The sequence below is a fragment of the Psammomys obesus genome, unplaced genomic scaffold, assembly GCF_907164565.1.
Source record: "Psammomys obesus unplaced genomic scaffold, mPsaObe1.curated_primary_1811, whole genome shotgun sequence".
Taxonomy (NCBI): domain Eukaryota; kingdom Metazoa; phylum Chordata; class Mammalia; order Rodentia; family Muridae; genus Psammomys; species Psammomys obesus.
In genome coordinates, this window is record NW_026590341.1 from 401,425 (window position 1) to 424,528 (window position 23,104).

A 23,104-nucleotide genomic window follows, 5' to 3' on the forward strand; every position below is an offset into this window, starting at 1 on the left:
CCCCCACCCACAACACACACCACAGGTCTCCCCTCAGAGACATCCATGCAGACCACCACCAACTTCCCAACCCCATCACGTCCACAGACCTCAGTCTCCACACAAATGCCATTAACTTCAACCTCATCTGTGACGCCAACTACTGAGACAGTCAACACCCCAACCAGCCCACACTCAGTCTCATCCTCCTCTGCCCCCACACCACTGAGGACTGTCCTTCCCACCACTCTGGAAGGCACAAGGTCCCCTCATACAACAACACCTGTCATTTATACAACCAGTGCCACCACCCAAACCAAGAGCTCATTTTCCACAGAAAGGACATCTACCCCACACCTCTCAGAAACCTCTTCAGTGACACCCATTCGGTCAACGTCAATTCCAGCCACTACCAACTCGGTTCAATCCACCGTGGCTGTAACTGGAACACCTGAGGTCAGGACCACCTCAGGAACACCCAGCACTGCCATTACTCCACACATCACACATTCTCCATTTGTGACATCGTCCACCGCCTTCCCACCTAACTCTGGTCTCACTACATCTTTTCTTCATTCAGCATCTTTTCCATCTTCTTCCATGACGTCCCCTCTTTCAGCTCCTTCAAATGCTGTAGGTTCTACTCCAGAGTATACACCTACTTCGAGGTTAGTATCCCATTCCTCCCAGTTTACTAAACCCACCTCAGGATCACATCCGTCATCAGTTTCTTCCTTTGTGTCTCCAACTGCTCCCTCTTCTCTTATGTCCTCTACTCTACCTCTTGTCACCTCATCATTTTCTTCTGCTCTCCCCACCATTCACATTACTCCCTCTCCGTCTAGTAGGCCAACGTACAGTACTGGCCCTCTATCCACTTCCAAGACTACATCTCATGTGCCCACCTTTTCCTCACACTCCTCAAAGTCCACCACCTCCCAGTTTACCTCCTTTACTACCCAAGCCTCTTCATCAGGGCTGTCTTCAACCATTGGCTTGACAGTCTTCCCAAGTCCCCCAGACACCAACCACACCACTAGGCCTCCTAGCACCAGCCCACTGCCTACATCTGTGTTCCTGAGCAGCTCTGCTACTACCACTGGAAGCTTCTCACCTTCTATTCCAACATCACCCTCCAATCCGGTCTCCTCAACACCCACTCATCCTGGTAAGTAATGTCATGGGCTGGTCTTTGGTCTCTAGCCTAGTTAGGTTCCCTTTGTTTACTATAGTCTGCTGTACAGTAATGTCCTCCCATTGTCCCATAGTGCCTCCATGTAGAGCTGGTCCTGGAGTTTTGAGGTGTTTCTGGACCTAACTGCAAGCTTTCTCTTCACCAACTCTCAGAAGCACAACTCTATGTTCAAACACGCTGGCTGAATTAGGGACTTGATCTCCATACATTTTGGGCCCAATTGACTTCTCTGGCCCTTATGTTTCCTACTCCAAGCTCACTTGTTCCCCAGGCTTCTCCTGTAATTTGACCTTTCTTTGTTCTAACATCTCTAAGCAGCCCTTTACACCTGCCTCTTGGAAAACTAGCATGTGAGGTCTGGCTAGGCCCTCGAGTTTAGGCACCCAACCTACCTCAGAGCTGATAGCCTAGTCGGGGAATATAGCCCATCCCAGGTGACATGCAGGAAGCAAAGGGTAGGGGTTCTGAGATGGACCAGGCAAGGCCTGGAAACTAGTATGGACTCTTCCTGCTGCTCATGGTTTCCATTAGCTCCCCTATCCAACTACAACCAGGGCTCCCCACAGGACAGTGATCCCAACACAATGTCAGCCTGCACAACAGGAGTTTGCCATATACTCTGAGGACACCCTTGATTTGAGTGTTCTTCTGAAGGCACCCAACTTGGGGCCAGGCTCTCCACATATGCTCTAGGCCTCCCTTATGTAGAAAGTCCTCATAGAGCCAGAAATCACATCTTATCTGTGGTTACAGCTAAGTTTAGCTGCTTCCCAAGAAAACGGCCCCAGGAAGTAAGGAGAGAAAACAGAGTCTTTTAGGACAGGAAAAGAAGACCAGACCCTTCCCTGAAACCTCTTCAAGAAGCAAGGCAGGAATAAACTTAGGCACTGAAGACACATGGGGCATGCCTGTTGCCCACCAATCTTTGTTTCTTATGTTTTCTTCTTCAAGATAGGGTTTTTCTGTGTAGCCATGGCTGTCCTGAACTTACTTTGTAGACCAGTCTGGCCTTGAACTCACACAGACCCGCCTGCCTCTGCCTCCTGAGGGCAGGCATTAAAGGTGCACATCACCATGCCTGGCACACAGATCATTTTTTTACCCTGTATGAGTTGGGTGCACAGCTTCCATGAGTCAGTTCTCTCCATCGGGTGGGTTCTAGGGACCAAAAGGTCACTAGGTTTGGCATCAGGTTCCCTCTACCTGTTGAGCCACCTTACCGGCCCCAGCTTTCAACTTTTTAACCCAAGTTTCATATGGGCAATATCTAACCCAGGCTCTTTCTTGACTCGAGGTCTTCCTGCATATGGCTCCCGAGCGCTGATTTTACAGGTGTGCACCATCACACAATTGCCCACTCTGGCAGCTCCTAAGGGCAGAGGTGTTGCCCGCCTGGCGAGGCATCATTTGTCGTTCGCTAACATGACTTCTGAAACCTTTCCAGAAGCCCAGAGCAACAGGCTCTCTACTGTGCCCCTTAAGCCAGGTGGCACAATGCTTATTCTCAGATACTCTATGTTCTCTTTGCGAGGGATATGAACATTCTCCTTCAACATCCTCCTGGACCCGGAAGACACCTTTACTGGGCACTATGGGTGACTGACTCAGATCCACCAGGGCCTGTCTCAATGTCACATCCTTTAAGAAAGTTGTGACGAGCTAGGGACGAGCCAGGGGTACTGGGAAGGGACTAAGACCTGCTCTTGGGCCTCCATCCTCAGAGGCCTGCAGCTTGCAAGAGGAGGAGCAACAGATCACCTACCAGGGCTGCGTGGCAAATGTGACTCTAACTCGTTGTCAGGGTTTCTGTGCCTCCTCTGTCAGGTGAGTTGCTGGCAAACACCCTTTCTGCTGGGGCCAGAACCCTCACAGAAGCTAGGCTCTCAACGTTTCCCACACCTGCTCTGACCAACAGAGGTCTAGGCAGTTCATTCTGGCTACACTTGCCTTGCCCAGGAGCAGGTGCTGGCTCCAGAATACCTGGCCTACAAATCAGTTACAGCGTTTTTCTTTCCTTTGGGACTGTCCTTGATGATGGTGGTGGTAGTGATGGTGGTGGTGGTGGTAGTGATGGCAGCGCATCCTGACCCTGCTGGTCTCTGCTTCTTGGCAGTTTCAATACGGACACCCTGCAGTTGGATACCAGCTGTGGCTGCTGCCAGCCCCTTAGTACTTACAAGAAGCAACTCACGCTGCCCTGCCCAGATCCCAACACACCAGGTCAGCAGCTCACACTCACCCTCCAAGTGTTCAGCGGCTGTGTATGCAGTCCCCTGCAATGCAAGAACTAAATAAGAGCAACTGGTTTCTGGGTACAAGGGGTCATAAAAAAAAAAAAAATTCATTCCTGTTGCCTCCCCAACAATCCCTTTTCTGGCCATGGGCCTAAAAGACACCTTGGACATGTTTCACCCTGAGACCACTGGAGAGAAACAGCTGTCACGCAGGGCCTCCCACCACCTACCTCCTGCAGACCTTGACCAAGCAGAACAGGCCTTTAGTGGAAATAAATTACTAACATCCTTTCAACCTTGATGCACTGGGAATTTCCTGTCCACCTGCATAGCACCTCCCAGCCTCTAGCTGTATCACCCTAGAGATCCGAGCACCCGAGGCAGATGCTGAGAACAGGCAGAATAGGAAGACATAAGAAATCATAGGAGGAAGATGCAGGGGTATGAGCCTTGGGTAGGGACAAGCAGCAAGGTAAACATCACAAACACAAAAAAGGTCTCCTCAGAGGCAGGAAGGAATAAAAGGCATTGGTACCCACCATGGGAGGCCATAACCCACAATGAGTGGATTCCAAATAAAATGGTTCTTTTCAAGGCAAAGCCTGGTGTGTACATATTGTTGCTGTCTCCCAGAATCCCGAGCATGCCGTCTCAAATAATGGCACAGGCCAGGCCACCAAAACCTGGGACTGTGGAGGCCCATGTGCTAAGTGGGGCTAGGACAGAAAGATCACCAGTCCTGGTCTTGAGCCACTTCCACCCAGGATTTTGACAAGTCTGTGATGAATCCCACCATGTTCCAGGCTCCCCAGGCAAGGCCCATCTCTCATGTGTGGCCTACACCTGGGTAGAGAAGAAAGTCCATGGGTCCTATGTGCTTAGACCCAAACCTCCAGGTACAGGACTTCAGTGGACTGCAGACACACATGTGTGGCAGCGTGTGGATCCAGGCTAGGTTCAACACTCCCAGCATCACACAGAGCCAGACAACCACTTCCTGAGGCACCCCTCAATTTAGAGTAGCACTCCAGGTAGCACTCCAGGGTCCTTGGCTCTGAGTTGTACTCAATTCCACAGGGCAAGGACTAAGGGCTGTGCACGACACTTCCCAGAAAGATCACACACATCCAGTTTCCTATCCTAGCATTTATTTTTTTTTTTTCTCTGAGAACAAGCACACTGTACTGATGAAGGCCTGGGAGTCACAGAAGGCAGGCCTGTGCCCCAAGCAGCTTCTGTGTGCTGGGGCATTACTGATCCAGACACCATCACTGAGCAGCACATGGTACAAAAGCCACAGCCACACAGGTTGAGTTATCCACATGGTCCATGCAATAGTGCATGTAATGGGCAGCCACACTGTCCAGGTACTAGAGCGAGGGAATTTCGGAGGCTCACTGTGGCCACGGCTAGATCATCCATCTGTAACACAAGCCTGTGCCATGGCAGGTGTGGGTCAGAACATGTGACAGGCAGACCGAGGGCTTCATGGAACACAAAGGTCAGCTCAGTAGATGCTGATTGTTCTGAAACTAACTGCCTGAGCTATACAAAGTTGGACTGTAGAAGCTTGCAGTAGCTTGAGTAGCCCTGCTGTAGTCCTCAAACCCACCACACAGCCTGATGCTGAGGGAAAAAAAAAAAAAAACCAACCCTCATGCATATGTGACCACAGCTAGTGCTCCAGTGAGCAAGGGGCATCAACACTGCTGTGTAAGTACAGATAAACCTGTACAGCTACGGCTGCAGCAATCCTGGGCATTGTCTCAAGACAGAGCACAGGGGCCCGGCCTGGGATCCCATGGCTTCTGCTGCGACCTATGCTCTTCCCTTGATGGGCTGAACACACACTCTAATGCCCACACAAGGTTAACCACTAGCCCATGAGCTACCAGTGCTCAAGCTAGGAAGTTCAGCGCACCCTTTGCATAGCACCTACCTGAGCTGCCATTCTCACCCTGGCCTTTCACTCCATTGCCACACTTAGGTCTCCCTTTTCCACCCAACCACAAGAGCTTCACAGAAGTGGGGATGCAACAATGGGGCACCAACTGAGATGCTCTGGAGGGAAGCACACCTTATGAATGATGACTTCACCACCCTACCCACTCAACCTTCAAGTCCCCAGAATGTACCACAGGAACAGTACATTCATTAGAAACAAAAGATGGGTGAGGTCCATGTCTCCCAAAGTCAAGAGGAACCCCTCTGCCCACCATGCTGCAAACCTAAGATCTCAAATAAGTGGTAAAATCTTAAAACTGTCCCTTCAAGAACACTGGTATGCTAGGCACAAGATCCTGCCATGTGGGGCATGGAGTTTGCCAACAGTCATAAACACAAGCACTTCAGCACCATCAGATAGTGCTACAGCAAACCCCACGGACACTCCCCAGCCCATGAGGCCACATACCTTTAAGCCACTGCTGTCACCATCCAACATAGCCACACAGCTCTGTGTTAACCCTAAAAGCACATGGTGCTGCTTCTGGATTCTGAGATCGAGCCAGTGGCATTTTAATAAAATTTGAACAAAATTTCCACTTTCATTCAAACTTCTAATTTCCCTTTAATTTGTAGGTTGAACCACAGGGCTGCCTTGATTTTCCAGGCCCAGGCACCCTTCTTTGATGGGGCAGGCCTGCTGCAGCCCTTCTCAAACTGTGTCCTGCATTCCCTCCACACCCAAGGGCTGGCTGTAGGTGTAGGACTGGAGGTGCCTTGAGTGGCAGTTTTCAGACAAGGGGTGTTTATCTGCAGTGTGGTACAAAGACAAACAGTAGAGACAAGAGAGACGCACAAACAAAGAGCCTGATCTTCTGGTCTGTGGATTAGAACTGTTCCGACAGCAATTCACATAGTCTCTGAGAGACGGTGTCTTTGCTGGTACGCAGGGTGAGTCGGTACATCTGAAATAGAGAGCAGCAGAATGAGCAGGCACTGAGCTCCACACTAACCTTAGCAGGTACTTTTGCGACCCAGGCCTCACCATTCACAGCAGCCTTTCCCAAAGCACCACCATTTCACCAGTAAAATAAAAAAAATTCTAATAAAAGCAAGTGTTTGGAGCATGAGGGGTGGTTGTTAATGGAGGTTGATGCCAGTCAGCCCCTCTAAAAATCTCTTTTGTTTTGTACTTTGAGACACAGTATTACTGTGTAGCCCAGGCTGGCCTTGTTACTCCTCCTGCCTTCTCTTTCTGAGTACTGAGATTTCAGGCATGTACCACAACACAACCAGCTTGGCAGGATCTCAAGTTCACTATGTACCACGCTGTGAAATGACCACTACACTCCCAAAATCGCCCAAGCGTTGTGAAAACAAGTATCTATACACAGAATAGAATACACAGCTGGATTCTCTAGGGGAACACTGCTAAAGCAAGCAGCAATGTACACCACATCCAGAGAGGGACACAGGACAGCACCAGGAGAACTGCTTAGACACAGCTTAGGCCTAGGCTGCTGCACATGCACGGTAGTGGTATGCCAGGCCTTCTGTGAGAAGATGGAACTATGTGCCCTGATGGCCAGTAAGTGTCTGTCTGCACTGTCACCATGACCAACAACACTTTGAATATCAATATCTCTGTAAGTAAACTGCACCAAAATAAAAAGCAACACAGACACATCCAACCTCCCTGCTATGGCGACCTTACCTGAGCTTGCAGATTTGGCTCCAGGCGCAGCAAGCAGCCAATCTGGGTGGTTTTGGTATGTATTATGCCAGCACCCACAAAATTTGCAGGGTTTGGATCAACTTCCTCAAGGAGTGCAGAACCAAATCCAATAATCTACAGAATGAAGAGGCAGGTCAGGACTCACCGGCCACAGCACCTGCCTCAGGGACATCACCATACAACCCTTTACCTTTGCTTTAGTGATCTCTGTATCCATCGGATGCTTTGCTTTGAAGATATTCTGCACTTCTTGCTGTGGACTATTAAAAAAAAATCAGCATTTTAGTACTAAAAGCCATGCTGAGACCCATAGAGCATCCTGTCCAGGGGCAGCCCTACTCCCCACATTCTCCTCTCCACCCACAGTACAGCTCACTTGCTCAACTGCTTCCAACGTTGAAAGAAATCCTGAGAAGCCATTTCTGTGGGCTGGAAAAATTTGTTGAGAGTGATGGGGAGCTTAACAGACACATTCTGGAAGGTACCACCATACCTATAACAATAGAATCATGTTATTGAAAACGAATGCCTAGCCAGATGGTTGACCAGAATGCCCCAGTTGGTGGGTTTTCTGGCCTTAAAGAAGGGCCATGCGGCCACCCATCCCAATAATAGCCATAAAGACTGCATACCCACTGTATTCCTAGAAGGGCTATGCCACATCTTCCATCCATCCCTCAACTCAGAGGTGAGCAAGGGACCAAGCCACTACTTTATGCTAAGTGTTAGAGGGCCAGATTCGTTCAGTCCTACCCCTCTGGCAAATGAAGACCCAGGACAGGCTCAAGTAGAACTCCTATCAAATCAGTTAGCCTTGTAGCTTCCCAAAAAGAAACCACTGCTCACATCCACTCTATGGTAGTCACTAAAAAAAGGAAAGAAGGCTACAGGCTATGGTCCAGAAGCCAGGCTCCAAACCAGCTGCCATCATTACCCCTCAAGCTGTCTTTGTCAGCCAGCCTCGGCAAGCAGCATGGAGGGCCTAGCTCTCTGCCTCCCAGGAGGATAGGCCCTTCCATTTCTCACCACAAAATCATCTGGGTCAGAAATAGCCTAGCTTACACACCACACACTCAAACCCCACGAGAACTATGCCATAGTCACAGAAGCCAGGTCCCTCTCCACTTGCTCCTATACTCTGGAAATCTAGGTAAGCCTGGCAGTACTCTGCACACAGGCAAAGTGGCACATCACTCATTTATTAACTCCCGCAGGCTGGGAAAGGCCCAGGAGGAACGCGCCGCTCACCTGAACTGGATATTGAGGACAGGCGCCTCTGTGAAATCAGATATGCACTCAATGTTGACCACCTGCTGCACCTGTGCGCCCCCATCCACGGTTGGGTCCACGGGCTTGGTCTGCAGGTTCAGATGTGAGTGCATTAAGGAGTCCAGGCAGGCAGGGAGAGTAGGCCCAGCCCAGCCAGCCCGCCACAGAAAGCAGCACACAGAACCTTGCCAACATCATAGATCAAGGCCCAAAACTGTTGCCAGCCTGCCCTTCCACTATTCAACATATCCCACTGGCCCAGACTACCTACAGCCGTATGGATCTGGCTAGTCCCTTTCTCTAAAAGATCTTGGAATTTGTACACTAGCAGCATATTGGCCTTCGCACTTAGCATTGGTTTTATGTTTAAATACTTCATCTCCAAATGAACACAGATCTACTACAGATGACACTCATTGCTTTACATACTATGGGTCCAAGGCAGGCATCCCTGGCCACTGCGGACCCTGGTCTGCATGATGTAGATGCCAGCCATCCCTCTCTCGCAGGCCCTCAGCTGAAGCCGTCCAGCATTCCTGACCATTCCTGGTGGGCCACATGGATCCATCCTCTGCCTGAGCAAAGGGCTGCCAAAGCACACATAAGCGCAATAGGCATAAGGTGCTCCATACCAGCTAGTTACCACAGGATCACTCTGCCTTCGGCCTCAGCTCCTTTTGGGGGATTTCACAGGGCAGAGGACTGAGAGTAAAACAAGCAAATGGAGAGTGACTCACACAACCAGATGAAGAGACAGATGTGTGGGTGGTGTCTGATGCACCAGCAGGTCAACTCAAGGGGAAGGCCCCTGCTTTTACCTAGCCACCAGAAAGCACTGCCAATATGAACAAAAGCATTCCTCCTCAATTTTCCTCTAACACCACTGTTGTCTGTCTGTCTGAGAGCCTCGAGATAAGCAAGGATATTAGCCTGAAGGTCATCAGCACAGATTAGTGTTGGAGTGAAGTTTAGGAACTGTGTGGAGGTCTTGTTACCATAAAATATGAACATTCGGCCTAGGAAGAAAGAGAGGTAGTTTATTTTATACACACTATGTTACAATTATCATGAACAGTCTGTCAAAAGTGGCCCCTGCAATTCCCAGCTGAATGTATTTATTGTGAGCTATGACTGTTACTAAAATTAAAAACACCTTTTTTTTTTTCCCTAATTTTTTGCTTAATCAGACAGTTGTTTGGTTTCACTTTGGCCTAGAATGCCCTATGTAGCCCTGAACTCATGACAATCCTCCTATCTCAGCCTCTCAAATGCTAGAATTATTCACATGAGCCATCATATCAAGTTTCTAGTTTTAAAGTAGAATGGCAGGTAGGTACAGTAGCAATTGCCTGTAATCCCAGCATGTGAGAGGTAGAAGCAGTAAGACCAGGAGTTCAAGAACAGCCTCAGTTACATAGTACATTTGAGGGCAGCCTGAGCTACATGAGAACCTGTTTCAAAAACAAAACTAAAGCCAAACACACAAATGAAAACATAGCATAGCAAGAATAGAAATGGGAATGAGGGAGGTGTATTCTCTTATACCTTTCACACCTGCCCTGGCGCCTCCTTCTTGTGTAAGGGTGAAAAGCTACACTTCTGCAAACTAGAACCAGAACCACTGACACCACGTCAGGAGGAACCTGAGGACCAGCCTGGCTTCCACCTAAGGCACTTAGACACACGTATCCTCCACCTGAGTCTAGCAGCTGGCCCACTTGCTGATCCCAACAGCGAGGACTGTCCTCCAAACATGCCATGCCCCTACAGTGAACAACCAGGACGTGCTCCCTATACCAGCTGGCCAGATCGTACAGAGTTTCAGACAGTAAACCAAATCCCAAAAGTTCTGGAAAAGATAGGCATTTAGCTTCTCTCCTCAACCAAACCTGGTGACGGCACCATGGCAAGGGGGAAGGCTTAGTCAGAGCAGGTACAGGGTGTCAGGTCAGCTGGCATCTCTCAGAGAAACGCTACTGGTCCTCAACATCCACAGCTCCTGCACAGCAGGCATGCTGCCTTTTGTCTTCCACGCTCCTTCTCCCTTCTCAGAGACTTAGAGCCCATCTGAGTAACAACTCTGAGAGTTTGGTGGGCAAATGTTCTTGACACTCAAGAAAAAAATTTTCCCTTTTTAGCTGTGGTAAACTACATATAACCTAAAAAAGACCATTTATGCACAAGGCTTAGCTATGCATTGCCCATCATCCACCCTGCCATGATACGTGTCAGTCTATAGATTACTAACATTTCTCATTACATAATTTCCCCTAATTCCTTTTGGGTTGTTTTTATTGTTTTTGTTTATTTGTTGTTTTGTTTTGTTTTTGAGACGGGCTCCTACACTATTGCCAAGGCTGGCCTGGAACTTATGATGATGCTCCTGCCTCAGTCTCCCAAGTGCTAGGACTAGGGGATACAAGGCCTCTCTGTGTAAAAGTCCTGGCTGTCCTGAAACTTACTATGTAGACCAGGCTGACCTCAAATTTACAGATAATCTACCTGCCTCTGCCTCCTGGGTACCATAGCTGGCTTTTTAAAACAATTTTTTTTTTTTTGTTTTTTTTTTTGGTTGGGGGATGTCTCACTATGTAACCTAAGTTTGCCTGGAATATGCTATTTAGCCCTGAGTGTCCTCAAAGTCCCAATTCTCCTGTCTCTGCCTCTAAATGCTAGGATTACAGATGTGTGTCACCATGCTTGGCTATTTCTAATAATTTCTATTAGAAATTAAATAAAACACATTAAATAAAACACATATCCAGGGGGAGTGGGGGATAAAACACATACCTAAATTCTGCCGAAATTCTGACTTAAGTCCAATTTGAAGCAGCTGGTTTTCAAACAACACACCATTATTTTTACAAACAAACCTAGGAGAAAAGGAGAGTTAAGCATCATGCAGAGCCACTCACGAGAAGTAGAAGGATTTGCTTTAGAAAGGGCTTAAAGTATTTTTGGGCTATCTCTGTCTGTGGAGACAGAGAAAGACAAAGTTAAAAAGCTTCAAGGGCCTTATCATGGTCTATAGAGCTAGAGCCAGAGCCAGGAGCCTATGGCAAGCCTCCTTAGGTACCCCTCAGAAACAGGTGGCATCTTCTGTGACTATCACCCAAGGGGATGTGGGGTTGAGGAGGCTAGAAATGGGTGGTCTGCAGAAGGTGTGGCTGGACCTCCTCTGTGCCTGAGAAGGTCACATGTGGCAGCACAACTAAAGGTCTCAATTGCTACCTGAGTGGATTCAAGAACCAAATGACCTCTGCCCTGGATCATTTATCAATCAACTCAATCAACTTTTCCACAGCTGTCACTCTAGGATATGCAACAGCTGCTTCCTTGCAGTGAAGCCATCACATTGTCCCTGGCACTCAGGGCAGAAGGGGCTCTGTGGCCCCACTCTCTATACAATACCCACAAGAGCAATGGAGACAGAGTCCCCTGTGAACACACCAAAGACCCAAATGTCACCAGCTTTTTCAAGCCATCCAGGTCACAACCCAAGAGCTATCTGCCTACCTCTGACTACAGTGAGAGCTCCCAAAACAAAACACTATCTATTCACTTCTTTCCCAACACTTCTGAGAACATGTTAACAACATACATGTGAATGACCATTACTTCACAGGATGTGGCTGGACAGTAGAACCTCAGCCTGGTCTGAGGCTTCTGAGGCTCCAACACTAGTACAGGGGCCCCTCAACCTAGGCTAGCACTCTACCCAAGCCCAGTTTGGATGCTACTCAAGGAGCCTGAACAGAGGTTATGGAGCTCACACACTTGGGTCTGCATATCTATCTATCTTCTACATGACAGAGAAGCCCCTGCCATCCATGTATGGCTGGCTGGCTGTTTCCAAAATTCCTTTCTACTACACCTTGACCCAAAGGAACTCATAGGTAAACAGCAGTCATGTTAGGCTTATGGAGGGTGCAACTTCCCTCGTACCTGCTGCACTGCCCAAAGCAACAGGCCCTTCCACAATGCATCAAGTAAACAACATGTGGTAACCCTAACACATCAAACAAGACAGGCAAATCTCTGCATCGGCTAGTGTCCTGAAGAACTACCCTAACCTTAACAGACCTGATCCTCAAGGATCAGACCAATAGGACAGGAAAAGGGAAAAGTAAAGGTATATGACTGCCTGGAGCTGGGGAGCGTACACCACAAGTTTATACCAACTGAGGGAGACTCAAGGCTGCAAATGACTACCACCCACATTCTGCACACCCTTCTTTACCAGACGCTAGGGAATAGCTGGCCAGGGCCTATGGCTGTCAGGGAGAAATGACAACAGAGCAAGGCTAAGGATGCAGAGCCTGTCAAAACTAGGTTGACTGGCTGAACTCCACACTGCCTCTACAAGGGCCTGGGAAGCCGGGTTTTCAAAGCTCTCATATACCAAGCTCGGCAGTTCTCAAGCCATCAGAAGTCTGCTCATAGCCCACAGAGGCAGCCTCCTCCAAACACACACTTCCTAACAGGAAGGAAGGAACATGTGCAAAATGAATACAAGGAAATGAAAACTAAAACCACAAGAACCCTAGTGTGTCATCTCCAGGGAGGGAAAAGGCCATCCTACACTGCAGTCTAACGTCTCCCAGACAGAGTCCACTGCCACTGGACGGCACAAGGAGCTTCCACACCACCCATGAACAAGAGCAAAAACAGAGTGAGGAGCAGCGGGGAAGCTGGCAAAATCAGCCAACAAGGAAGAGAAGTGACCCCAAAGCTTTAAAAATAGAAAATAGAGAAAGTAGCTGGACAAGGGGTATATAAGCAGAAGACAATTATGGAGTCAGCAAGAAAGAGCCAGGCAAGCACCTGACACTATGGTAGAAGGCAGCTATGCACAGAGCTGAAGGAGATTTCTTTTAAAATGGTGTATGCCAAACACAGAAAAAAGAAAAAAAAAAAAAAAAAAACCCTGACAGAGCTGAAAGCCACAAGGGAGGTGGGGTAGAGTATGTAGGAAAGAAGAAACAAACTCAGAGCATTTCTCAAACTCCCCAAGGAAAAGAAGTCATTGAGGTGCCATCAGACTCCAAAGCAAAGCACAGCCACCTACATGCTCTGTCTATAAGAATACCAGCCTCCTCTTTAATAGTATCCATTAGGTGCTAGGGATTAAGCACAAAATCACCAATACTGTTGGGTCCCCAGCACGTCTCCCAGGCAGTACTCAAAAACTGGGCTACCTGGCAAAGTTGTCTTCAGAGCCGGGAGCAAGAGGTGCAACTGCAGAAGCTGAGTCTGAGAACACGTCCACCAGCAGCCCACCGCCAGAGGAGGGAGGGGGCCCTGTGGGAGCAGGGGGAACGGCCCCCAGACCCAGCAGGTCTGCTGATGGAGAAGGTGTAGACTGGAAGAGAAGAAAGGGGAGAATCAGCATGAATACTTGGATGCTTCAGACCAGGCCAGCCCTGTGTGTACTCCACAGCCAGGTATTGGGGGATGGAGGGAGAGAGCAGTCCAGAGACTGCAGGGCAGCAAGTGAGAGCTGCCGCCTGCAAAGCAAACCTCCTCCAGACCCTTGAGTCCAGATGAGGACACTCACTTCATACCGTCAGCATAATTTCATACAAGTAGAAAACCATCTGCATTTCCCCACAGATGGCTCTACGAACAAAAACAACAAAGTTCTTAAAAAAAAAAAAAAGTTTTGCCATCTAAAAGATGGAAATGAATGGCTTAAGAGGTAAGTCCATGCACACTACTGTCAACTATTCAAACAGAATAAGGTTTGCACGTGGTGGAAGCAAGAGTTCAAGGTCATTCTTTGTTACATAGCAAGTTCTAGGCCAGCCTGGGCTGCACAGCCTACAATATGAAGATTTGGTTTCAAACAAACAGCAACAGAAAAGTTTTGGTGTACGATCTACTGAATTTAATATCTATATAACGATAGTTTTAGAGCTATCTACTGAAGCATGGTGGGCTCAATAGTGGATGCACAAAGAAAGAAAAAGACTCCACCACTCCCAGACTCTATCAATGGCCAAAAGTTCATCAGTAAGGGTTAGAGCCCTGTCAGTCCTTCCCTCATCAACAACTGACTGTTGACAGGAATGAGAGAAAGAAATGTGTAGGAAGGAAAGTGGGTAGAAGGGGTGGAGGGGAGGTAAGAGGGTAGGAAGAGAGTGATCAATATGTACAATACACATATATAAAATCATCAAGAAAAAAGCCCTTGAAGCCAGGCGGTGGTAGAGCAGGCCTTTAAGCCCAGCACTCAGGAGGCAGAGGCAGAGGGATGTCTCAGTTAAAAACCAGCCTGGTCTACAGAGTAAGTTCCAGGACAGCCAGGGCTACACAGAGAAACCCTATCTTAAAAAAAAAACAAAAAAAAACAAAAAAAAAACAAAAAAAAAACAAAAAAAAAACAAGCAAACTAAAGCCCTCATTACAAGGAAACAGCTTGTCACACCATTCATTCCCCAGACCTGACTTACTCAAAGGTGCCCCTGCCACATCACAGCCGACCCACACTTCCGTGTGCGGTACACAGCATTCCCCAGGCTACTCTATAAATGTGGGCTGCTACAGGCATGAGACAATGCCTTCAAGAGCCACTCTGAATGACTTTTGAACATCCTACTGGTCATGCACGAAGGCAAACATCATGAAACTAGATCCCGAATCTATTTTCAACAGCACATCTTGCGCACAGCTGGTAGTCACTGTCTACATGTACCTCACACACAGGTAGCAATGGTCTGGCCCAGACACAGGAACTCCTTCAAACAGGACCAGGCCTGGAACTGAGCCACAGCAAAGAACGCCCACAGTGTATGAAAACGTATTAGCAGGGAAGCCGAAGTGTTTATCCTTTTCTGTTTGTTTGTTTGTTTATTTATTTATCCTTTAAAACAGCTGTAATATGCTGTGGTTTTTGTAAGTTCATATATAAGCATGTGACAATGTGTATGAATATTACTTCAAATAAATGAGATGCTCAAAGACTTTGTCATGCAAGGGGCACAGGTGTGAGTGACAGCCTGCTAGGCCTCAGCCAGAAACAGGCCTAATTACTGCTGCTGTCTGGCACAAAGAAGGGAATGGGATACTGGGGACAGAGTGCACTCCTGGGCTCCTTTATGTGGCTGCATAACTCTTTCAAAAGGGCCACCAAAGGCAGCAACACATATGTTCCCCCAAGTGGTACAGGGCCACAGAGGCTGATCAGAAAAGAACCAAAAAAGCCTAGACCACATCTGATGAACCACATTCCTAGTTCCTGCTTTAGTTGGAGAAAGACAGTAATGAACTTTCCAAATGGCATATCATCCAAATGAATATCAGACACTGTACACTTCCATCCACAGGAATATTCTCATTTTGCCACACAGAGGGGGAGTTTGTCCTATTTCAGTCACTACAGGAAACCTCCAAGAGGCAAACGGCAAGCCATTCTAAATCGACAGAAAACACACACACCAGCTTCCTACAGAAAAACTTTATGCTCTCAGGTCTAAAAATAAGCCACCACAGAGAGCCACAGGTGCTGGCCTGGTCCCAAGAAGCCATAACCTGGCCTCAGAGACTAGGCTGCCCCGAAGATCCTAGGCTCAGGGGCACACCCAGCCACATGTCCAGGGTTGGACTCCACTGAACTCTCAGTACTTAAACACAAGCTTTTCCACAGACACCAGCCCTATTCATCTCAACCTTGGGGATATGGGACCCTGATGGGCTCCAGATAACCAGTGGCAAGGACCCACCGCAGCACTGGTGCTGGCTGGAACAGGTTCAGGGCCCCCGTTCACATCAATGCTTCGCTCACGCTTGGTCTCCTCCAGGTCAGTCACTGTGCTCGGGCCCTTCTTCTTCTTCAGCTTGGCCAAGATGGAGGACTCACGCTCAGGAAAGGGTGGCATTTCCTCCAGGACAGTTGCCTGTTAGAAGGACTAGAGGTTGGTGTGGCCATCCTGGCACCCAGCACCAGCCCAGTGGCCCCAGCACCAAACAGCCCAGCCAGGAGCCCGCACCAGGATGTCAGTGCTGGCAACAGTACTCAGACGAAGGTACTCCACAGCCCGCTGCTGCAGCTCCACATCTGCATTCTTCAGTTGGCTGTCACTGCGCAGCACATCCTGAATGGTAGCCTTTACCTCTGGAAAGAGGTTCACGAACTTGATGTAGGTGGACAGCAGGAGTGCCCGGGTGGGGACGCTGCACAAGTGGAACTTGGAGTGGAGCAGGTTGAACTGGATCAGAGGGCTTGAGAGGGGCAGAGAGCACAAATGGGGAGTCACACTATCTCATCTGTCCCACACACCTCTAGTGGGGACCCTATGCTAGAGGAGGAGGACACGCTGCCCGCTCCCAGTGTAGGGGACTTCTCCTCCCTCGGGCTGTCAAGGCAGTGCAGCACACAGCCCTGTTCCCTTGGGTCTTTTACCTGGATCGTGGGTCCCCAGCTATCAAGTTTCCAAACTCCCCCAGGATGTAGCCGCCCACTTTGACCAAGTTCTCATGACACGCTGGAGCCTGCAATGCCTGTGAAACAGGGAACGACAGGAGCTAGGCCACAGGAAAGGGAGCTGACACAAAGTGAAGCCACAGCAAAGACAGGGAGGCCCTTCCTTGCAAGGTCTATTTTTTTATGTCAAGGAGGACTCCCCTAAAGCCTGGGCAGACCCTGGCTTCCGACAGATGGGGGCAGTGCCAACAGCAAAGGGGCCCACCAGCAAGGCATTTGCTGTCCCTAGAGACTCCTGAGATAAAGTAGACATATGATGTCCCTCATGCACAGGATAGCTAGTAAGCCACGCAACAGCCCAAGTGTCTCAGCCCTAGTATGATTATGGCGATTAAGGTGAGAGGAAACTGCTTCCTGATAGGGGCCATCAGTGCAAGAAGGACAGAACTATAGATGGAAGCAAGAAGGGGGAAAAGCAACACCCCTGAGACCCTTCTCTGTCCCAACAAGATTAGGTACCATTGTCCCCAATAAGGGTGCCCACCCTTCCCCACCATACCTCAAACACCGTCTTGGCAGCATAACCCTGCACATCATCACGGTTGATGACAATCTGGATGACACGGTACCACACCTCTTCGCTCACATAGTCCCCTGCAATGCGGATGAGGTTGAGGATGGTGTCCACATACCAAGTGTAGTCCACTGCATACTTCTCAGCCAGGATGGCCACCTTCAGCACCTGTAGAAAAAACAGGGCCCTCAGGCAGACGCTACCCAGGACACAAAAAACATATACTGCCACACAAGACTAGGCCAGGCTGCTGAACGACCTAAAGCTTAGCGTAGATGGGAAGCCTTCGGATCAGAGGCCACTGCTCCGAGAGTGGAGAAGCTAGCTCAGGTAAGAAGAGCTCCAGGGACATAACAGTGTAACGGGGCACAACAGCTACACGTGGGACAAGATGCTGATACTCAAGACAATCTGCTAAGATCAGCCACACCCCAACCCTGCATCAGCTTACCTCGCTGACTCCCTGACACTTCCAGAGTGTAGTAGTTCGAATGAGCTTCTGCATGGCCTCCATAAACTCTTATGTTTGATTGTTTTGGGAAAGCCTTAGAGTGGGTGTTGTCTTGTTAGAGGAGGCCTACCACAGGGGGTGGGCTTTGCGGTTTTAGAAGCCCTTGCCAGGCTGTCTGCTTACAACTTGCAGGTCACATGAGCTCTCCGTTACTGCTTTGGTGGCCAGGCTGCCTGCCACCACACTGCCCACCATGATGCTCATGGACTAACCTCTGCAACTGTAGGCAAACCCCAGTTAAATGCATGGGCACTAAAACCAGCAATTAATGATCAGGGCCTCCTGAAGCTTAAAAGCTTCAGTATGGCAAGGGCACCATCATTTCAGCAAAGTGACAGCCTACTGAATGGGAAAAGGTCTTTACTAGTTATACACCTGATAGTATGTATCAGAAATAGATAAAGAACAAAGAAACTGAACATTAGAAAAAAACAAAAAAAAACAAAAAACAAATAACCCAATTTAAAAATGGGATACAGAACAAAACAGAATTCTCAAAAGATGAAACATAAATGGTTGAGAAATACTTGAAGAAATGTTCAATACCCTTAGCCATACAGGAAATGCAAATTAAAACTACTTTGAGATTTCATCTACCCCAGTCAGAATGTCCAAGATGAGTAAAACAAATGACAGCTCATGCTGGCAAAAATTCAGGAAAAAGAGTGTTTATTCATTGCTGGTTGGGGGTTGAAACTTATACTGCCACTAAAGAAACCAATGGCAGTTCCTCAGAACCTCAGGAAACTGGGAATAAATATATCTACTCAAGATCCAGCTATGCAATCCAGGCACGGTGGTGCAAACCTTTAATCCCAGCACATAGGAGGCACACAGGTAGATCTCTTTGAGTTTGAGGCCAGCCTGGTTTACACAGAGTTTTAGTACAGCCAGAGCTACATAGGGGTGTGTCTCAAAAGCAAAAATATCCAAACGTGGGTATATACACACTTGGGTATATACCCAAAAGATTGTACATCCTTCTACTAGAGACACTTGCTCACTCATGTTCACTGCTGCTCGATTCAAAATAGCCAGGAATTGTAAACACCCTAGATGTCCATCAACTGATGGATAATGAAATTGTGGTACATTTGCACAGTGGAATATTTTCAGCTGATAAGAAAATGAAATTATGAAATTCACAGGTAAATGGTTGGAGCTGGAAAAAAAAAATCATCCTGAGTGAGGTAACCCAGACCCTAAAAGACACATATGCTTTCACTTATCTGCTGATGTTACAGTTTGTAACATCAGCCTTCAATGTGCAATATGCATGCTACAATCTGAATAACCACAGAAGTTAGGTACCTAGTAAATGAGTAGGAGTAGGATAGGATTTCCCAAGGAAGGACAAATAAAGGAAATTAAAATAGTAGGGCTAAATAGGGAGGAAGGTGGAAGGAAGGGCACAGGAGGGATTAGGAGGAGGGACACTAATGGTCATTTGAAAAAACATATTGAGGCTCAGAAGCTAAGAGTGCCGGCTGTTCTTCCAAAGGTCCTGAGTTCAATTCCCACATGGTGGCTCACAACTATCTATAATGAGATCTGGTGCCCTCTTCTGTCATTCAGGCAGAACACTGTATACATAATAAATAAATTAAAGACAAACTATGCTATGAAAAAACATATTGAACTTACTACTGCAGAAGCTTCCTAAAATATATACATATACAAGGAATCTGCCTTAACTAGACATCTTGTGCCACCAAGTAACCTCCAGTGCCAGGAATGGGCTACACCTTGTTGAGTGCTGGCCAAAGGGGCCCCATGGAAGCTCCCAAACATCTCCTGGTTGCTCTCCACAAACTGATGGTAAGTCCCTATTGCTGAAGACAACACTCACATATCTCTTCAAATACAGAGAAGTCAAGCTGATGCCTAACTAGTAAGCTTCACACTGCTGACTCGGAGAACACTGTGGAAAAGGAAAAATCCTAAGACCCAAAGGATCAGGGAGTTTGCTGTGAGACTGTGTTCCTAGTAACGTCAGGAGCTACATCCACAATGTCTCACCAAAATGATTACCAAAATGTACGGTGAACAATGATGAACTAATAGACATGCCGAAGTGGACAAAGAAAAGCCCACAAGGCCTCAACCCTACAAATAAATATAGGCAACTGAGGAAAGCAATTTTCCCAGAGAAAAGCACACTAGCTGGCTGTCAGTGCCAAAAGGGCTAGCCCTGAAAACATACAAGTAACATTATATGGACTTAACAGGTTATATTTAGGAATATATATATATATATATATATATATATATATATATATGACCTGAATTTAATCCCCAGAACCCATGTAGAAGAAGGAAAGAACCAACCCCTGAACTGCATATACATGCCAGAAGACATGCACGTGCACACGAATGGAATAGAACAAAACCAAAATTACCTCAAGGGTTTCTATAAAGCCACTATAATATGGCAAAGGCCAATCAACAGACTGCGGCCCTCAGCACCTTCTGCCTGGTGTGAGACAGCAGCTTTCAATCGTTTGTAGACCCTTCCTTCTAGCACCTCATTTCCTAGCCCATAGCTCAGCTGGTTACTGCCTCTAAGAAGCCTTCTTGACTTCTATTCTCTCAGGCCTTCCCTAGATCATGACACAGTCATAAAACATCCAGCATAGCCCTCCTGGCCCTTCCTCGTTAGACCCTTGCTGCAGGGCCCTGTGAGGCAATCCAGCCAGTGTCCACACTACCCCATCTCTCTACTAGTTCTCAAGGAAGCCTCACATTGCACTCAGCTTCCAGGAGTGACACATGAGAAAATATTTTCCGCAAGGTAGAGCACTAGAGAGGCTATGCTCACAACAGCTGCTGCCCCCACTCCCATCCCCTATCTAGTGTCACTATGGGTCCAGAGAAGCCACAGAGAGATCAGTGCTGTACTAAGTGTGGCAAGCCGGGGCCTCTCATCTGTGGTTGCGCACCTGCCTATTTCTTCCCTAAGACACAGGGTTTCATGTAAGCAGTCTGCTGAATACAACAATGGTCAGGTGTGCATGACCTTGGCTGACCAGCATCCACTTGAAACTAACACTTCACAAAACTGACCACAGCTTAAATATTAACCACTAATATGCCAGGAGACACCAGGAAAACCAATCCTGCAGCAACTACATGTTCAAAATAAGAATATCTTGAAAAAAATTCCCCTTAAAACTCAGCTCATGCTTGCCTGGCACAGATGACCAAACTCTGTACTGCCAGATGTCCACACTGGAAGGCTAAAGAGACAAATAAGCTGATGCCAAGGAATCTTTTATCTAGTGTCTTAGACCCTCAAGCCCGCCTGCCAGCCACTGAAAACCACCCAGGAACCATCCACTGGAACTCATGTCCATATGAGTTCCCAAGCAGGGCACAGCTTGGGCAGCCCCGTAGGCTCTAGGACTCACAATTTCCTCTCGGATGGAGTAGTCAGCCGTCTCTAAGTAGCTCAGCATCTCAGCCACAATCTGCTGGGCGTTGCTGCGGTCACACATGGCATAGAGCAGGTCCACTGCCCGCTGCCGCACGCTCACGTCTCGCTCCGTCTGAGAAACAAGGCAGAGTCAGAGCCATTCCTGCAAAGCACAGGTTGGTAGACTGTGGCTAACCACTGCTCTATGTGAGTCTATGAGTCTAGCATCTATTTATGCCATAGGAGCTGTCTTGGGGCATTCTCACCGCACTGTCCCGATCAGGCAGGGTGTTTCCCTGTCCCCAAGCCCCCAACTGGGCCCCCTTACTATCTATATATGGGACCCAACAGCTTAGGCCACCTGGAACCCACACATAACTCACTGCCCTGTCCCATCATACTTAGTCCAGTCTGGGTGGCCTACTTCTAGCTCTGTCTGCTCACTCTCCCTCCTCCCTGACAGGCTCTGAGGACCACACACAAGCCTAATGAGCAAGTCACTAAGACTCTCCATTGTGTGGGCACAGACCAGCACCTTCCATGTTGCCCTGGGAAATGGTTCCGAGGCAGGTTCTTGAGCCCCTCTCCAGGTGGCGTGAGAAAGAGACTCCAGAAACCCTACCACACATGGTGCTGGAAAAGCACAGTGCAGGTATGGGAGGCCCCTGCAGCGGTGAACAGTGCAGGAGGACCCAGCACAGGGCAGAGGGCACCTAACACCTAGAGAAGCTTGAGATGAGAGCTGTCTTTGTGATCAAAGGGAATGACCAGAACAGACACCCAGCCAGGACTAAACTAAATCTAAAATGCAACCTCATGTTCAAGACAGACACCAAAATACCTACTGATTTACACAAAAATACAGATCAGGGCCACACCTGCTTCATTACAGCTTAACACTCACCAAGATGAAGGGTCTACATCTATGGTTCCCTAATGAACTAACATGTAGATACAGCAGTGTGTACCATGCCAGAGGTGCATATTAATAATGTCACTCTCACACTCAGAAGCAGATATGAAAACAGGTACCCTCAGCCAGGTTCTTTAAATCCTGGAAATTCTAATCTTTAAAAGAATCTAAAATCCTTGACAAGGTGAACCTTCCTGAAGATGAGAACAAAATATTTCATCTTTCTATCAAAAAAAAAGCAAAAAACAAAAAACAAAAACAACCTATTTCTGCTTACTGAACTATACTATTTTTGGACTCCCAAGCAGGTGTCACATGAAATCATCCCGTGGAGCAGGACGGCTACAACAGAGACAAAATCAGCTACTTGGCTAGAGCTCTGTTCCCAGGTGCTGTATCCTTGAGAACCGCAGGGCTTCATTGCAGGAAGATGGACAGCTTTCTCACCCAATTATTATATTCACCCCATATGTCAACAAGTGACAGGAGCCAGGCCAACACTCTAGGATCCAAACTAAACAGCTTGAAGGGACTAGTCTATGGCCACAGGAGGTACCTCCTAGTCTTCTGGCCTCCTCATAAAGGTAGCCACACGTGACCAACAAGGAGCACACCTTCAAGGCATTGATGACAGTCTCAATGTGGGTCTTGACGGCCTCATGAGAGAACTCAGAGCTGGCCAAGGTACACATACTCTCTAGAGCCAGGTAGCGCAGGTTTGTCTCCCGGTGCTGCAGGAACTGGCCCAGCTGATTGCAGGCACGGACGAGCAAGTTTGGCTCACTGCACGAAGCAAAAGACACAGTAAGGAGAGGACTACAGTCAGAGAGGGCTGTGAGCGACAGAAGAGTACAGTAAGGAGGGGCACAGTGAGGAAGCAGTGTAGTGAAGGGGGCAGTGAGTAAGATGTACAGCA

General features: G+C 48.1%; 2 protein-coding genes across 3 annotated transcripts in view; one reads left to right on the forward strand and one right to left on the reverse strand.

The window, feature by feature from the left end:
• Muc6 (mucin 6, oligomeric mucus/gel-forming) overlaps nt 1-1,151 on the forward strand; it is a 16,751-nt gene extending 15,600 nt beyond the window's left edge. The window contains exon 32 of the mRNA XM_055606882.1: nt 1,062-1,151. Coding sequence (XP_055462857.1) covers nt 1,062-1,151 — 90 coding nt within the window. The remainder of the gene's footprint in view (nt 1-1,061) is intronic.
• A 3,383-nt stretch (nt 1,152-4,534) lies between these two features.
• The window catches only part of Ap2a2 (adaptor related protein complex 2 subunit alpha 2), a 64,311-nt gene continuing 45,741 nt past the window's right edge, over nt 4,535-23,104 (reverse strand). For both annotated transcript variants that reach the window (XM_055606796.1, XM_055606795.1), the window contains exons 9-22: nt 22,803-22,971; nt 21,271-21,408; nt 17,338-17,520; nt 16,758-16,855; nt 16,345-16,576; nt 16,078-16,251; nt 13,555-13,718; nt 11,147-11,229; nt 9,281-9,372; nt 8,336-8,457; nt 7,464-7,580; nt 7,278-7,347; nt 7,067-7,201; nt 4,535-6,317 (exon numbers count right to left, since the gene is read on the reverse strand). In XM_055606796.1, coding sequence (XP_055462771.1) covers nt 6,240-6,317; nt 7,067-7,201; nt 7,278-7,347; nt 7,464-7,580; nt 8,336-8,457; nt 9,281-9,372; nt 11,147-11,229; nt 13,555-13,718; nt 16,078-16,251; nt 16,345-16,576; nt 16,758-16,855; nt 17,338-17,520; nt 21,271-21,408; nt 22,803-22,971 — 1,855 coding nt within the window. In that variant the 3' untranslated portion in view covers nt 4,535-6,239. The remainder of the gene's footprint in view (nt 6,318-7,066; nt 7,202-7,277; nt 7,348-7,463; nt 7,581-8,335; nt 8,458-9,280; nt 9,373-11,146; nt 11,230-13,554; nt 13,719-16,077; nt 16,252-16,344; nt 16,577-16,757; nt 16,856-17,337; nt 17,521-21,270; nt 21,409-22,802; nt 22,972-23,104) is intronic.